At 34.6% G+C, this 19,001-nt stretch overlaps 1 protein-coding gene across 2 annotated transcripts in view; it reads right to left on the bottom strand.

The window, feature by feature from the left end:
* CFAP47 (cilia and flagella associated protein 47) overlaps positions 1-19,001 on the bottom strand; it is a 269,686-nt gene that overhangs the window by 22,773 nt on the left and 227,912 nt on the right. The window contains exons 58-60 of one of the 2 annotated variants that reach the window (XM_027638424.1): positions 14,026-14,185; positions 13,354-13,445; positions 9,230-9,388 (exon numbers count right to left, since the gene is read on the bottom strand). In XM_027638424.1, the coding sequence (XP_027494225.1) occupies positions 9,230-9,388; positions 13,354-13,445; positions 14,026-14,185 (411 nt within the window). Of the gene's footprint in view, positions 1-9,229; positions 9,389-13,353; positions 13,446-14,025; positions 14,186-19,001 lie in introns of those variants that run through there. The other variant, XM_027638431.1, reaches the window with a different exon arrangement.

Raw genomic sequence — 19,001 nt, 5'->3', positions numbered from 1 at the left:
TTACATGTTGCTTTTAGTATCCAAAGACATTTGGGTTTGGTTTGACATATGTATATAGAACCTTCTACTTAGTAGCAATTAAATATTTATATTTTTTCTGCTCCAGGCTGTTTTGTAACCTGTTCTGTGTTCATATTAAATAATTAGTTAAAATATTTCAATACTTTCAACAGATAAGGAAAAATAATGCATTCATTACTGCCGATATTTGAAAGCCTAGTTATGCTGGTCCCTTAACTGGTTTTGATCTAGGCTCCTGATCTAGTTTAGGACTGCTCAAAAATGAAAAATGTAATTATATTTTCATCACAGCTGCCCTGAAGACTATTATATTAGGAATACTTAGGAAGCCTCTGTGAAATGTTAATACTTGATTCTAGACAATTCTGTAATACACATGCTGCTTAAACAGACTGGTAGAAGCCAGAGGAAAAAAAAGAAGTAATGAATCATGGCTAGTAAATTGTCCAATTTGTCAAATATTCAGAATTCTCTTGACTCTTAGAATTTCCACTTTCAATTGTGATGGTAAAAGAAATAAAACATGGAGACAGAATTAACATTTTCTTTGCCATAAAGCCAAAACCAATATAACATACTGTTCAAATATGCCTTGACCCTTTAGCCCAGCTCTTTGTATGCTTTCATTCACTAGTTTTCTTTTTAAAAATTAGCATTTTTAGTACAGGTAGAATTCTTGTTTTATCTAATACAAGTTGTAAAATACACGTGCTGATATAAAGTACACCCCAATTAATCCACTTCTGTTTTGTAAATAGAGAGCAGCAGGGAGAGCTTTAGCCACACCTGACTCCACACAGAGATTTTTATCTATCCAAACACTGGGAAGATGAAAGCATGCTATTTATATACAGCTGGTTGCATCCAGGGAATAGAAGTTCTGATTATTAAAAATATTACTTCCTCACATTTACTCAATAATACTTCGCATTATCTAAGAAAAGGAGTAAGAATATGTTTTGAGGTAACTATTCCAAGACAATTTTTTTAAGCATTCTTCTTTTGAAAGGCAATTAATCTCAGTCTTTAAGTGTTTTCATTTGTGCAAATAATGATTTCCAAGAAGGTAGTATGCATTTAGGCAACACTGTGGATGCAGAATTGTTGAAGCAGCTATGTTTAAAAACCAATCAGATTTTTCAGCTATACAGTTCTATAACTTGACTGACATTTATTTTCAGATGCTAGTAAGGACACTTCTTAAAAAGCACTAGAATAAAAGTATTTGGTTTGTTTAAATACCCTCTAAGAAGATGAAAGGATATAGACCACTTTAAAAAAAATCCAAGGATTTTACACTCTGAGCATATAAACTGAGAAAATGTGATTTTTTGTGTGACTGTTACATTTACTGTAACACTCATTAATATATGTCATGCACCTAAAAATTAAAAGACTAGTCTAACAGGTTCACAGAATAAGGATCTCAGAAATTTACATGACTTTTTAGTGGGAAAGAACCTATATTCAAACTTCAAAAGAGTTGATAACAAAGACATTTGTAGACAGGCCTAATGTCTATGGAAGGTACTGTGAAAGGCCCACTGGATATATCTGACCTCAAAGAGAGTTTCACTCTGTCATTAGAGAAGCCTTTGTACCTTCCTCCCATTTTTGAAAAGTGAGTGTTTGATTTCACCGAAGCCCAGCTCATTATAGGATGTGTTTTCTGATGATAAAAATCCAATGGACACTGGCCTGTGAGGCTGCAGTGTCTCCTGGATACCTAAGGGAGATCAAGCTGCCTGAGCTTTCCACACTAGTGCTTAACCTGTGGCAGACTTGGTGACATAAAAATGGCACGGGGGATGATCTTCTCAAGGGACTCTCTTTACTTTCACACTATCTCCCATTTCTAGTGAGACAGACAGAAATTAGAGCTGTGATGGAAAGATGCTCAGACTACTGAAATGCTTATCCCCGTTACAGAGGCTTTTCCTTGGATGGATGCAGTAAAACAGAGGTGCGAGTTCACTTAACTGGCCTTCCTCACCTCCCTTTCACCAGGCTGCAGTCTTACTTGCAGTCATTTAATAAAGGAGGGCAGTGCAATCAACAAATACAAACATGCAGTGAAAGCCCAGCTGTTCATAAATTTGCAGTTTCATGCTTTTTATAAGCCAGGTTAATTATTTTCATTTGGTGCTGAATGTAACATACTGCACTCTCTCACTGATTTTTTTCACTGGTTCTGATAATTTTTCAAGGCTAAATGTCTATTCTGGCCCTGACACCCAACAAAGACTTCTTCTCCTCTTGATCTGATAGTCTCTAAATTGCTAAAACAGAAACTAAAAAACCAGACGTTCACTACTCATTTTTTGCCAGACATCCAGCATCTCATCCTGACCTTCCAAATCTTATGAAATATCTTTCTTCATAGCCCCATTCAGCTCTCATCTGACACTTGTCCTTTTCCTGCTTCTCCACTGTCTTCCAGGAGTCTTGACAGACACACTGATGAAACTCAGCAGACAGTGGGGAATGAACATTAAACATGCAGAAACACCTCACCAGCAAAATCAGAGGCAGACAGGGTACATTATTGTACAGTAGATTAAACCATTTTAATACAGTTTTCAAGTAAATATTAAAGTGAACAGCAAAAAGTGAATTACAAGAGTAATAAAGGAAAAAAAAATGAAAGGAAGTCTAGTGGTCAACATCCTAATATTTAAGTAGACATTATCATCTGGACAGTAAGAAATGTATCTCAGCTTAGAATGAAATAGCTATTTCTCACTGTAAAATGTCATAACTCCATGATAATATCAGCAGAATAAACAAAATGCACAAGAATCCCAAAAGACCTGCCTGCAGCTTAATATACCTTTCACCAAATTTGTCTTCATACAGGTACAAAAGTGCTGTATGTAGAGCATTAAAAATAACAACAAAGATAACACGATAACTTTAATAAATGTGAGACATCAAACCACCTTAAATACATAGAAATAAATGGATTTAAAAAAGCTATATCTTCCTGTTGATAATATAATCATTGATCTTCATTGGAAGTCAAGGAAATCCTCAACGAAGTTCTGCATATATATCTTCACATCTCTTCCCTGCAAATTTATTTCTCTTTCCATATCCAGTCAAAGCTCTTCATCCATAGCTTCAAGGTTCTGCAAAATTCCACTCTTAGACACATCTTTTTATAACCCTACATCATACTGCCTATTTCCCTAGGAATAGCAACCAACTTGAATTCTTATTTTCTAAATTTTTGCTTACATTTGATATTTTTGTTTCCTTATTTTTCTCTTTCAAAACTCTTCTTTAAAGGAGCTATCCACTTCTAAACCAAGTTTCTACTATAAAGAGAGCAGTTAAAAGCCTTAACTCCCTGCTTTTTTTGAGCATGTTTCTTCCAAACACTGCAACAACTGAAATGGAAACTTGTGAATCCATGTACATGAAACACATATGGGCATCTAGTATCTGCTCTTCCATATGTATTTCTGCACTGTTCCTTGCAGATTGTTTCCATATATTCTCTCTCTCTGAATCCCTTTTGCATTAATTCCCTTTTCACTATGCCTATCCATCCACCTGTCTTAACACTCTTTCTTTATTTTGATATTACTTGGCATAGTAAATTAAAACCAAAACTTCAGAAAAAGCAAAAGCATTCTCATCAGCCCAAAGGATCTCCCACATTGTTTTCCTTGGATCCGATATTCTACTCAGATTTGTACACTAACGTATAAATTAATTCTATAAAGGAATCAATTAAAATGTGTTTTTTCATAAGCGTTATATTACTTTTCCAACAGGTTCCCCTTTTATTTAGCCTTGTCTTCATTTATCCAGAAACTCTTGCAGATAAAGATCACATCATTGGCTGGGTACAGGAAACATCAAAGCAGCTTATTCATGAATATATCTCATGATTTAGTCTTAATTCACACAGAAATTATTTTTTGATGGTATTCTCACCCATCTGCTTCACTTTGAATGTCACCCATGGAAATCAGTAACAACTCAAGCTGTCTTTTAACCGAAACATTCAATTTGTGTTGGCACACACAGAGGCTAAATTGAAAACTCATGTCACAATTTTTTCAATAGTCCTTGATAGTTTTACACCATACTATGGTCTATTACAAAAGGATACATTTTTTATCTTCTGACTTTTTTTAATATACAAAACAGGCTGAGCCACAGGGACTGGAACACAGGACCTAATCACCAGGGTCACATTTTTTTCCTTCCTTTTCCTTATCCAGCAGACTGCATTCAGCTATACATAAGATGGAACATCCATAACATAGGGTAGTGTAAAATCCTCTACTATAAGACAGATGTAATCTCAGGGGAGGTATCCATTTGTGTTATATTTTGGATACAAATCAGTTTCAGAATTAATAAAAGTTCAGTGTAGCAAATTTCTGAGGTTTCACTCTGTATTCCTCAAGTGGCTTGAAGAAAGAGTAACGGCTCAAGGTCACAATTTCATTCAATGCTCTGTGGTGATTCTGTGTAATTTCTAGCCACTTGTCTTATAGTTTTAATATCTAGCTATATCTTCAAAGCTTCAGATCAATGTGTTCTTAAGCTGTCAAAACTAGAGGCCTGATGCACTAATTTATAAAAACATAAAGTTGTATACATTCTCCAAAACAACAGGAAAAGGTTGTTTGGTTTTGGGTTGCTTTTTTTTTTTTCATCATGTTCTGTTGGAAATGTGCAGTGTGGGAGAGATGAAGAGGATCTAGAGATAATAACTTCATTTTCTGTAAGAACAACAAAATTTGAACAGTCCAGCTTCAGACACAGAAGACAAAGAATTTTAGCACAAAAATGACAATAGGATGTAATAACCTGGAAATAGAAGAGCATTTAGGGTAGAACAGTTGCACGTGTGCATGTGGTTTTTTGCAACAGTGACTGTCAGATATATTTTCTGAGACAAATTTAGGTGCATAAACCCTCTACTTGCTTTTCTATGTTAAAAAGCTGAGACAAGGAGTGCACTGGTTCATTGTACTTCTAGGAAACCTAAAACTGTATCTCTTAAGGGCTTTGATTAGTAAGGCTTTGTTGATGTCCCATAAATAATGACAAAATAATTCAAAAAATAGTGCAAATTAATGCAGATAGGTCATTGTGAGGTGCTATGATGTTGCAGAAGCACAGTTAAGGTCCTAGAGAGCTGTGTTGGCTACAGTTTTGAGTTACAGAAGCTTTCCCAAAATATCGTTACAAAACAAGGGTGTAGTAGTTCCACTTTTATTGGAAGCAATAATTCCTTATCATCCAACCACAGCAATTATAGGAAATTCTGTGAGCAACAAATGGGAGGAATGGCAATCACAATCATATAACAATTAAAGTAATTAATAGACTCTTGCAGTAAATTATATTGCCTAGGTTTTTCTCATCCACTAACTCAAAATCATTTTAAGAGATATCTATTTATGTATTCTTGTTTCAGAGAAACATTATACTGGGTTAGTCAATCAGTTCTTTTGGACTTCTCATGTTTCCTGGATGTATATCCTACTGAGTAACACCTGGAAGAACTTATTAATTTCTAGGTTTGTATTATTTATTGTTTTTGCAATTTTGTGAAGCTGAATAAATAACTTCAGATTAGTTTATAATTGATCTGGTTCCTTGTAAGCATTGAATATTTAAACTGAGCATGATTTTGCATAAGTGTCAGAAAGTAATTTTAATTAACATAATGGTGCTTCTCATTCCTAAGGCTTGCAGATTTCAACATTTTATAAAATGTTAAAGAAACAGAAATGAATGTCTGTTCTGTAAACAAAAATAAAAGCAGTTCCAAACCACATTTGCTCACAATTTATAAGTTCTTAATTTTTTCAGTATTTGTCATTACTGTTCTACTTATATTAAGAAACGAGAGTAGGAGGGGTTACTTATGAGATAAAAAATTATGCTATTATTTATTTATTTTTTTAATGGACCCAGTGGTAGCCTTGTATATCAACAAATAAATAAAGTCCTATTTGAAATTCTTCATTAAAATGCCTGGCATTATTTCAGTTCAATAAAGAAAATAAACAATGCATCAAATCTTCCCCATGCTTCACTCATAAATTAAGAAACAAACAGCCAGATGTAAACAAAAACTAAGTAGCTGACATGATAATCCATCTGAGGCTTTCATTTTTCTCTGATGCTCTCTTCTTTGACTTCTACTAGTTCCCTGTTTTCCAGCAGAAATTTTTACCCTTAACTCCAAGGTAATAATCCATAACAGAGTGACCCAGTCAGTGGTTCACTCCCTTGTTAACACTTCCATTTTGACATTGCTCACTTCTTTCATCTGCTGTTAATCCAAAACAATCAGTTTGTTATTCTTTCTTATACTTTTACAGAGTAAGAAAATCTCACTTATATAGCTATAATTCTCTCATCCTCTAAGATAATTTAAAAAATAATACCACAATGATTCTGACAATACAGAGATGGCTTAAGAAGGACAGAGGGCCATCTTCATCATTTATTATCCTCTTCATATTGTTTTCAATATTAATCTGCTACATTTTATCAGGAATTACATTAAAATCTCTGAAGGAGAGATTAAGTCTATAAAAATATTTTGTCTCCACCTACACTAGCATTTTTCTTTCTTATGGTGTTAAGATTTCTTTGGTCATATCCAATTTTACTGAACTCATATCCTAAAGGTGAGCCTCTTGATCCGGATCTGCCCCATTGAATAGAATTTCAAGGAAAATTAAATATGTATTTCTTATTGAATACTTACAGTAAACTAAACATGCTGTTTTATTAGAATAAAAAATAACAGCCCTCACACTTGTTTGGGTGAATCTCAGCTCTTAAATTTGCTTTACTGAAAAAGATATCTTTAGACCCACATGTAAGGAAAAAGATGAAAAATACATCTAGAGTGAAAATATGCATTTAATGCAATTGAAAATTATTTTTTAAAGGACCATATTATATTTGCTATGTCTAAAACATTAAGATTTTATTATTTGATCCCTGTAACTTTGCTGACTTCAGAAAAACAAACTATATCATTTCAGATAGATGCTATTTAGATGGTCCCTTCTTAAGAAATTGTAATAGTTTTCTGTGTCAGATGATCTCTGATAAAACTGATTTTTTATGTAAAAGACATGCTTGAAGATTTTTCACTTTAAAGTACTTATACTTGTCCAAATACCTTAAATACTGAAGCACATTATTAGCTGTTTAAATCTGATCTGCCAGTAATTATCATCATTTATCTTTGGATGTAAGAACTGCTTACTGCACATCACACATACACTGTGATGAATCACTCTTTCAGAAAAGAAAAAAAATTAAGAACAGCTTGCTGAGCTGTTATCTTAGAGGTTTAGGCTTTTATTTATATTATTTCTGGTAGAATGCAGAAAGCTCAGATAGTACCATTAAGGTTGATTCCTAATAGACATCAAATTCATCTATAAATAATGATATTTTAATGTCACTGAAAACCATGAAAAGCATAGTTATAAATGATCTTACTACCTATGGTGTAAAGCATTTCACTACCAGACTTTTTGCTTGAAAAGATGCAATGTGCCAAATCAATGTCTTGCAGTAAGTGCAGAAGCCAGTGTTAACAAATTATTCCTATGAATAAAAGAAGCACTACACATCAGGAACCTGCAAGTCTTTCAAAATGCTGCCTCAGTTTGCTCAATGTATGTTTTTCGTGTCAATTCAGATGCCAACATGTTGGAGGGAAACAGCTCAAGTATGCTTAAGGTAGCCTGCTCATATGTGACAAGTCAATAAAGAGTTAAACACATTAGTCCCTCTGTATCTTGATAGACAGCAGTTATCAAAAGGATGAATAAAGTTATATAATAGTATTCACAGTTATATGATAGTATTCACAGTTCTCCAAAGAGGAAAGAATGTATACTGAGAGCTTCATATCTTTTAGTTTTACTAGACTGATCACTAACATTTTTTAATATGGGAGTATAAAATAATAATATGCCCAGATTATAAATTATCTTTGACTCTGCAATGAGTAAATATAAAGTTTAAGTAATTAAAAATACTAACTAATCAGTAAGTATATGCTGTGCAAGCTCTTGTTAACAGTTCAACTCCAGATCTCCTCTTTTTTTAAAAGCTTTCAAAATTAAATCTGTTTAAAGATCTGGACAGTAATTGCTTATATGAGACTACATTGGTCAGTGTGCAGAGCATGGTCATGTTTGCATAAAAATCACCCGTATAGGAAGGATGTAATTCACCTAGATTTACCTTTTACAGCTTTTCAGGTTTTCATAGTTATTTGACAGGATAGTTTCTGTAATATGGTATTCCTGCAAAGTCTCTGTTGGAACAGACTGAAAATGGCAGAAATGAGACACAACAGCAAGGTTTGCTGTCTCTCCAACTGATCACCTCATTGCAATCAGAGCAACATCTGTAAACTCACTTTTTATGACCTTTCAATGTATTACACTCTTACACAAAGTTTGAGTATGGGTGAAATCCCTTCCCTCATTTACAGCTAAGTTAAACACACATTAGGTTGTCTCATATGTCATAATGTTAAGTTTCAAAGGTGCACAATTTTCAAATTTATTGTAGTGACTATGACTGGCAGGGCACACCTATTAAAAGAAATACCAGCAATACAGCACTCTTTTCTTGCCACCTATAGGTTGTACCATTCTGTTTCAAGGAGAGGTATAATATGAAAGGCTGGGGTATCTCTGAAGAAATTGATTTTCGCTGTGTTCTCAGCAGATTAACAGTAAGTGGAAGCTATCCTTTAACAGAACTTTATCACTTGTTTCGTACAAGTCCTCCTTCTTCAATCCATTTTGCTGCAGATATTGGCCTGCTAGTGGGAATGCATCTTAAAAGCAGGGACAATCTGCAGATAAATGTTTCTTTGCAGTGCTTACACAGACATATTTTTGCTAACTTTAGACTTTGTGCAGCCTGTTCTCTTTTGAAGCAGAGATTGTATTGCGTGCAAGTCTTACAGACAAGACAGATAAAAAAAAAAAAAGACAGGTTCAGGTTCAAAGGTGCCTAGAGCTGAAGACATACTGTTAAACAGATATCCTATATTTGCAAAACAATAGAAATATGGACTGGGACAATTTTTCTAAACCTCACCTTGCCATGGTTGAACTGCATATTTGGTGAAGTACTTAACTTATTTGCAACATTTTTAAAATAGCATGATATCAAAAGTATTTATTCTTACCATCAGTGACTTTAACTTCTTGGGTGTTGGTTGAATTATCTCTATCGACCATGTCAGAATTTCTTGCATCAGTCACAGCAGTTGCATCAGGAACTACACCCATCAGCAGCATTTCTACTCTTTGTTCTACTCTCTGCCTGGCTCGACAGCGCACCACAACTACAGAAAAGTAAAATCATGTTATTTGTAAAGCACTGGCATCTTGATTTTAACAAAGCAATTAAACATGGAAGTTACATGTGCTTAGAGAACAACAAAATACCAGTGAGGAGCAAAACAAACAAAAGTTTTTGCCCAGCCTTCAGTTTCCATTGTTCTGTTTAGGTGAAGTAGCAGAAATATTGCTAAGCAAACAAAAATCTGTTTGTACAGTCAGTTCCCAACAGCACTTGCAAATTTCTCTCTTATTTTTAATCATTAAATGTATCTTCATTTTAGTTCAATTGAAAATAGGAATTATGGCATAGTTTGAAATATACCAATAAGAAAGGAAGACTGAAACAAAACCAAAGAAATACAATAATTTGAAAGTTAAATGAAAGAATATTGTTACTCTTTGATTTCCTAATTTAAGAAAACTGTTGTTCAAACTTCAGCTTTAATAGAATTATGTCAGAATAAAAAGAATTCTCATACAAGTCTCTGTTTGAAGCATGACAGAGGTTTTTTTCAGTTCAGAAGTGATTTTAATTTATTGCTTCTAAAATATGTCTTTTTCATGACAAAGTTGTCAGGCCCTAGCTTACACATTAGTTTTTCTAAAGCTTGCTTCAATAGTTACTCTTTATGGTTCTTTCAATATTTATTAGCAGAGAAAGAGGAGGAAATTGCATGCAAGAACTGAAACAAAAGACTTAGAATTTTTTAGAGTTATGGGAATCAACATGAAAAAGAAGAGCTGATCACATACTTGTCAGTGTCAAGGTCTAGAAGTCATATTTGTCAGAATTACATCCAATGTTTCTTTAAAAATTAACAGAACTTAACATCAGGAGTTAATGATAAATAATTTAGAACCATATCATGGTGAGTAATTCTGTAAAGTGCTTAAAAAAAAAGCAATGAAACTCTTTCTTCAATGTCATGTTTATTTATCTTCAACTTTCAGTTCTTATTCACTAACATTATTCTGGAAAATAGGTATTTATACATCAAGGTCAAGTAATCCCCTTTCCTGTTCAACAGGGCTGAAGTAATTTCTAGAGCTTTCTTATTTAAGAATAGATTACATTGTCTGCATTATACTAGCTCACTAAATGTTTCAGATTACTGTGTGCATGTGTTCACATCCTTTTTTATTCCACAACTCATCTTGCTACCTGAATTGACTCTACATTTTCTTTTTTCTAAATGGCTAAGTAATATTTATGGATAAAAGTCAGATACATCTGGGATTTGACTGGAAAAGTCCCTCAAAAACCTGAACTAATTAAACCTACTTTTGACCAGGGAGTTGGACTAGATGACCTCCAGTGGTCTTCTCCAATCTAAATTGGTGTATGGTGCTTTGACTACAAGAATAAAAAAAGTATTCTGGATGATCCTCTGCTTGTAATCACTTTTATAAGATAGCCAAGTTATCATCTACCTAACATGTTCTACATGGGCTGTGACCACTGATCATTTTAATTGGTCTCATGAGATAGTAAGCCAAGTGACTTCTAGAAGTTTAAGTACATTAAGATGCAAATAAGAATGACAGAAAGATGAACTGCCTAATATACTAGCAAAACAGCTTTGGTTTTTGACATAAGAGCTTGTAGCCTCCAGGCAATTTTAATAAGTGTCTGCATTAAAAGAAATTACAATATTATTTTGTTTATTATTTAAAATAATTTTTAAAAAAGGTATATTTCTTGTTATTATCTACTTTGGATTCATGCCTTACAACATAGGTGTTTAAAAAGCCCATTTAAAACTGAAAACCATAGGATTTCAGAATCAATGTAGGAATAGAAAGTTTCCTAAATACACTTACAAACCGATATTTCAGTTTTCTGGGTAATTTTTGAAGAATCTAGTACTTCCTTAGAAAAAAAAGTTAGCCCAACATAACATGCTGGCCAAAGAATGGCATGTATTCAAAATGAATGCAATGTTTCTTGTATGCATTACATTTACTGAGCATAAACTAATAGAAAACATTTATAAATATAATTCAGTTTTACTGCTTTAAAGAAGCACTTAGGAATTTAAAATTACTTAAGATCTGACATTATTTAGGTTTCTGATCATATACAGAAATGATGTTACTTAGGCAATTTATGAATGCTAACAGTTTTAATTCATAGCTTATGTGGCAAATCTTGGGTCCTGCACTTGGGTCACAACAACCCCAGGGAACACCTCAGGCTTGAGTAAGAATGGCTGAGAAGTTTCCCAGTAGAAAAGGACCTGGGGATTTGGTCCAAAATCAGCTGAACACGAGGCAGTGAGCCCAAGTGGCCAAGAAGGCCAGTGGCACCTGGCTTGTGTCAGCAATAGTGTGGCCAGCAGGACCAGGGCAGTGATCATCCCCCTGTACTCGGCACTGGTGAGGCTGCACCTCGAATCCTGTGTTGAGTTTTGGGCCCCTCATTACAGAAAAGACATTGAGGGGCTGGAGCTTGTCCAGAGAAGGGCACTGGAGCTGGGGGAGAGTCCGGAGCATGAGTCTGATGAGGAGCAGCTGAGGAAGCTGTGGGTGTTCAGCCTGGAAAAAAAAGGAGGCTCAGGAAAGGCCTTAGTGCTCTCTACAACTACGTGAAAGGAAGTTGTAGCCATGTGGGGGTTGGTCTCTTCTCCCAAGTAACAAACAACAAGACAAGAGGAAATGGCCTCACATTGCACCAGCGGATGTTTAGAATGGATATTAGGAAAAATTTCTTCATGGGAAGGGTGGTCAGGCACTGGAATGAGGTCACCAGAGAAGTGGTGGAATCATCAGACCTGGAAGTGTTCAAAATCATGTAGATATGGTGCTTAGAGACATGGTTTAGTGGTAAGACAGAGGTGCTGGGTTAGTGGTTGGACTCAGCGATCTTTTCCAACATTAATGATTCTGTGACTCAAATGAAAACAACAGCCCAATAAAAGGGAGATTTATCTCAGACTGCCAGTGAATTACATAACAGATTTAAATAACACAACAAATATTCACATCAATATACAGAGTTTTAATGCTAATGAGACTCATTAAAACCATCATTTGGGGCAACAGTTGATTACATGATAATATTCTGTTTCATTCCTTAAGGTATTAAAGTGGAAATTAAAGGGATGAAAGCTCTAATTAATACCACATCATTGGCATTTGTCTACAAGTAAAGAGTCCTTAAGCAACATAAATTAATGACAGTACAAATATCTATTTCTATGTTTTTCCAGAAATTTTCCCTGTGTCTTAATACATTTAGTGTAGACAGGTTCACTTATTCACTCTTAAAAAGGTAAGTTGAAAGGACAAGTTGCTATAAAATTTTCCTTCATCTACACATTGAAATGTAGCTTCATGAAGGTTATAGATTTAAAAGGCTGTTCACAATTTCCTGTTTCACAGTTCTGGGATTACATCACAGCTTAAAAAAACAGGTGATCAATTCTATAAGCATTTACTACCCCCAAAATAAGCAACCAAAAAAACCCCTTGTGAGTGTCAGTTGTTTTTTAATGAAAGTTTACTTCTCAGAAGCAAAGGGAAAACTTACTGCTATTCACACAACTCTGTATTCTGCTTTCAATTAAGAAATGAAATTCAAGGCTGAGAAAAACAGTGAACATCTGCTCCAATATTTTGCACCCTGTAAACTCTCCAGAAGGGTGTTCTGGGTATGCCAGCAGAAATCTACTCCTGAGTTAATTAGACTTACCTTCAGTTCTCAAACTCAGCATTAATTGGTACAGTGAAGGGCACAGGCCTTAAGATTTCCAACTGCTCCCAGCTCCTTTTATCCACAATGAGAACAAAATAATAGATCTAGATTTGTAGGTTGCAAATGGAGATTTTATTTTTAATATGTGATTTCATCCTTTTTAGGATGTAGCAAAGTACTGCTGCAAATTCTTGTGATCAAGCAGGTGAGAACACAAATGATTATTTAATTTTCTTAAAATTATTGTTCAAGTTTTTTTCAACCATTACCTACCTAATTTCTGCTGTGGTGCTTCAGGTATTCCATGAACTGGATATCTCCAGAGTATTCCCTCGATTTCCCCACTCTCTGCTAGAAAAACATTCCTAGGAAAACAAGTGAAGAGTATCATTATGATAGACTGCTGAGAATTCTTTTTCCAAAGCAATCTAGACTTAAGAGTTGTTAGAAAGATTAGACTCTATTTTATTGTGTACTGTAATGATAAATGTGTCTGAGAAAAATAAGAAATAAAATACAACTATACGTATCAGCTATAAATTATATCACCTACAACTTATATCCACTTAGCATATTTGAATATTATTCTGTCTGGATATGAGAACATTTGGCCTGACCTGCATTCTGACAGGTCATATTTACACTAAAACAAAGTTTATGCAGTTTATGCATTACATAAACATATCCAAATGAGAACCATAATTAGCCCAAACACACAGAAAAAACCAGAGGTACCTAAGAGTTTTGTTCAATATTCATAACTGCATTGGCAGCTAGTACTTTACATTTTCTTTATTTAAAGTGGGAACAGGTAGATGGCCACCTATTACCCTCGAATCAGACACTTGATTGCCTTTGGGAGCTATACATGAATAGCCAAAGGGGAAATGAAGACAGGACTGAGTATCCTCAACTACTTTTTCCTTTCCTATTAGAATAAATTACCTGTTTAAGTCTTTATTTGATCCACCAGAGAACTCATAAGTCCAGCTTTCACCATTTTCCTTCCTTACGTGAACTACCACCTCAGCTTTATACATTTTCATTGCATGTGGCACGAATAACACAGGGATATTCACTTTTTCTTTTGGAGCTAAATGGATTCCTGTAAGATGTAACAGATTGTTATGGTATTTTTGAAAGTTTTGAAAATTATTGGTTTACTCAAATACATCCCTTTCACTTTTTTAACCACTGTTTAACATTTTATCAGTGTACTGTTATCCCTGTGAAAAGTTCCATTTTATCCTGCTCTAGCTACAGCCAATTCTAATCTTATAGTACCATTTGTAGCCTGTCTTCCTGTAATCGGATACATTATGTTTCAATGCCCTGGATAGAGGAGTTTATATGAAGTGTTGTTTTAAACTTCTACTTACTGATTAAACTTTGAAATGGGACCCAGAGAAACTCTGAAGGCTCAAACCAAAAAAACTACAACTATGTTCCACATTTAATATTCAGAGATCATGTGTAACATATGTATGTCGATGTCATGGTTTCCTAGGGCCTAAATCACGTTCTTTTGTCATCTGTGGGTTGCACATGTGAGTAACAGTGCATTCAAGATATAATTGTAATATATTTAAAATAATCTACATTATTATTATACAAAACATGCCTTTTCTGTATGATATTACATCAGAATGATTTTTTGTATTAAAAAAGAAAACCTAAAGCTATGTTGTCTGTAATGAAGGTAGCCTGATATATTTAACTTTTAAGGGCTTGTTCCAATGACTTGCCAGTCTACCAAGCATCAGAACATCTACCTCAGGATGCATTCCGGCTATTTCAGAAGTAAAGTTACAGAAAATGTAGAACAAGTAAATCGTATAGTCTTTTCACTATCAAGCTCCTTGCTTTGAAAAGAATTCTTGAAATTTGCAGGAAACAGTATCTCAGCGTTAGGGTTTCAGCTTTAACTCTATCTGCAGAAAATCCTCTTAGTTATGACCAACTACTTCTACATTAAGCTTTGAATCATTTTTTGTGATAATATTTCACACTTGCTACAATGCATACATGCTAATACAGGCCTATGACTACTGTTCCCTGGGAATGACTGGATTTGCTCAAGTTAGAGTAGGAAGTTCTTACCTAAACATATCTCGATTTGTGGAAGAAGTTTATCATATAGTAGTTACGGAAATTAACCAACCGTTTTGCACGTTCAATTGCTTAATTCTTGTGTATTTGTATTAATTCATCGTGGCATGAGTAATTTGTCTTTAAAATAATTACTTGAAAAATCTAGTATCATGAAATAGCTTGAAAATATCCTCATTAAAAATCTTAAATACTTAAGATGTATCTGGATGAAAAAGTAAACTGTATTTCTTATTTTTTATTTCAATAAAGATTTAAGATTTTTCTTACCTCTTGATCTCCCTATTTGATGCATTATCAAGTCCATACCCAAGATTTAAAAGATATATTACATGTATGTATATTGTTGGTAATCATGTGGTCAAAAGGTTTTTTTAAAATCTTTAAAAATTACCAACTAATTTTTAATCCAGTATTGGAAATAACTAGGTTGATCACAGACATTGTTGCAATGCTACAGCACTGACACACTGTTCTCCCCCTGTGAGAGAACAGGCAGATCTCTCCTGGGATGTGCCCACTTAAACTGGTGTAGTTAAGACAGATGCCTATAATGTAATATCTTTAAAATAGAAGAGTATTCCTCAGGATATATTTGCAATTAGATTGCCTTGAATCCACACACATGCACACCACAGTAGTGTAACCAAGAATGGCAGGGAACCACTTTGTAACACCATTACAGCACATCCTTAAGTTTCATTTGCAGTCACTTTTAACTTCTGACAAATAGAACAAACTGTAAACTAATACCTAGCTTTATTACATATGCACTGCATATATTGTTTGAACTGTAGCTTAATTATGTCTGTTCCAGGACATAGTGCCTTGTTTTTTTAAAATAAGTTTTAATACAGAATCTATATGATAGCATTCTGAGTCATTCTGGCAGAAAATTGGTTATTAAAGATAATGAGAAGACAAATTTTATAATATTGCTGTTGAAACAGATTGTATTCACATTTTTAATAAAAAATCTTCTTAGTAGAAGCTGTTCATAATGACAGTAATTTTTATATCACTGGGTTTGCCTGCAGCTGTCAACTAACCAACTGATCATGAACTGCTAATGCAGATTTATTTCCTTATGATTTTGGTTAGTTAACAAGATAGATGAAATACGTCTAACTGTGAAAAGGCTGACTCCCTTACCTTCATGTAAGCATTTATACTGCAATGAGTACCCACAAATTCTTTGCAAGAAATCCATAGTAAGGCTCTTTTTGGAATAGAGGTACATCACCTTTGGCAAAAAGGTTTGGGTCAGATTTTGATAATACTTCACTTGCCTTTCACTGTCCTACAGCCCATTAGGAAACAGTAAGAGTTAGCAGAGTAAGCTCAGCTGATCCTTTAAAAGACTGAAGCCATCTGATTCAAACCAAGGGCTGTAATTTGAGTTAACTGCCTCTCAGAGAGGCATGCGGAGATCTGCATCCTCCCTCATTTCATTTTTAGATAACCTTTTGTTAAGCCTCGCCTCAAGCCTCTCCAAAGGCTGGTGGAGAACACTGATTCTGTAAAAGATTCCTTGGGCACTGAGCCTACAACTCAGAACTGAGTTACATAATTAAATCAAAATGAGTGTATTTCAAATTCCTGGCTTCACTTCTTTGGGGCACTACACTGTGGTTGAGTTCTGTGTAATTTCTGTGTCAGCCTTAGAAAGCAAAGCACTGTGAGAGCAAAAATTAAAGTAAAGAAGTAGTGCATCCCTATATCTGGGATGTTATTTGGAAGGAATACAGATGGGTAAAGATGCATTTGTTGCCTCTACAGTAGCTTAGGAAAATTTTAAGAGCAGGCATACCAAGCAGTGCCATGGTGATAAAATTGTGAGCAAAATATCCTGCAGTATTCTTTGCAAAGAATCATCATCCTCTCATGGAACTTCATCACAAAGTCATGTATTTTTTGTATTAGTAAGGTGCTTTGATGATAAATTTTCTAGATGTCAAAGGGACTATGTTCCTTGATGCATTGTTTTTAATTTTGTGACATCTGAGAGTGCCTCCCAGTACTTATATCCAGAAGAGCAGCACTCAGTTCAGGCAGAGCTCATAATGTTTTTTGAAGTCTGATGGAGAATCATTTAGGAGGGGGAACTTTTATTTGTTTACTTGTTTTTGTGATAGTTTCTCCAATAAAATTACTACATAATCATCTAAATTAAAACCACAAAACCACAGACAACCCTGCTAAAATTAGCACTGGCCATGTAAATGTCAACCCAGTATAATCAGGTCTGTTTTCTACTATTATCCTCACAATCTCAAAAGGGCAAACTCCATAATATTCATAGACAACAGCTGCTGCTGGGGAATTATTGCTAATTCTTTCTCAAGGAACTCATCCAGAAAAGAAGAACTGATATCAGATAGTAAAGACTGAGATATTGCCAGTGCTCCAGTAAGTATCTGAAATACATTAAAAAAGTCAGGCCTAGGTGTTCTTCATTTATTTTCATCTGCTAAAAGAGATAAAAGCCTGGCTCACATATGAAAACTAAGATCTTTTATAGAAGCTCTTCCAAAAGTGTTTCGCTACTAAATCCTGTGAGTTTAATAAAGAACAGAAAACATTTCAGGATCAACTCTTACTAAGAATGGGTTCATTTTTGTTTGTATCTTTTTTTTTTCTTTGCTTCCAGTGAGGCTGCTTGAAATTTTTTATTCCCTTTCATTAAAACATGATCACAATCCCTTGTTATGAATTCTAATTAAAAAAACAGTGAGAAAGTTGCAGCCTGTGTTAGTTTTGCTACATCAGTATTATAATTATTCAGTCTCAATGAGTAAATATGAATAATATGTCAGTGAGGTTTGTGTCATGAACTGTATGTCAGTGAAGTTCTGAACTTTTTATTTATATCTGAAATTAAACAGGAAGGTAATTGGTTGCTCAGTCTTTCATGTCCTCTCAGAGGTGAACAGCAAAATCAACTAACAAAATATAACTTGATCGAAGTTATGGTTTCTTGGGCCACATATGTTATTCTAAAACTTCTATTTGCAACTTCTCTGGGACAAATAAAATGGAACATAATGCATTTCAAGTTAGTTCAAGTTATATACAAAACAGTAAGCAATTGAGCTAATAAAATAACCATGAAAAATGCTAAAAATTGGGTTAATCTCCTCAAGTGTTTTAAACATTACATCACCATTTTCATTCCTTCAGTACAGTTCATTTAGATATGTGGGATGCAAGAGAGGCTCTTTTCACAGATGGTCCATGATGACTGCATTTCTAGGGGACTCTCTGCTTCGTAAATTATGGATTTTTACACCAAAAGTTAGAGTTGTGTTTTCCCTTGCCTCTGGAAGCTTCACAAAATCACAGAGTACATGAAGTTGGAAAGGACCTCTGACAGACATAGAGTCCAACCCCCCTGTTCAAGAGGGGTCATCTATTTGGACTGTGTGCAAGAAGGCTTTTGATTATCTCCAAGGATGGAGATCCCACAACCTGTTCCAGTGCTCAGTCACTCCCACAGTAAACAAAGCACTCCCTTTGCTCAATAAAAATTCCCGTGTTACCTGTCACTGCAAAGAGTTTGTTTCCATCCTTTCTCCAGAACTCCCTTCTGGCAGTTATGCAGAATAATAAGATCCCCCCGAGTTGCTGAATTCCTTAGTTGCAAAAGTTAAGTCGTGAATATGCAGCTTAAATGCTAACAAACAATTTCACAAATGAGTGGCTAAAACTTTAGAAGTTGCTTTAAGAAAGAAATGGCACAGATAAAGTAATGAATGTTTGAGTCTAACTGAAAGGCTTCAAAACATCCCTACCATAATCACACAATAAAATGT

This window comes from Corapipo altera, unplaced genomic scaffold (assembly GCF_003945725.1).
Source record: "Corapipo altera isolate COAL_440 unplaced genomic scaffold, ASM394572v1 0, whole genome shotgun sequence".
Classification (NCBI taxonomy): Eukaryota; Metazoa; Chordata; class Aves; order Passeriformes; family Pipridae; genus Corapipo; species Corapipo altera.
This window is presented reverse-complemented; position numbering and strand designations above follow the sequence as displayed.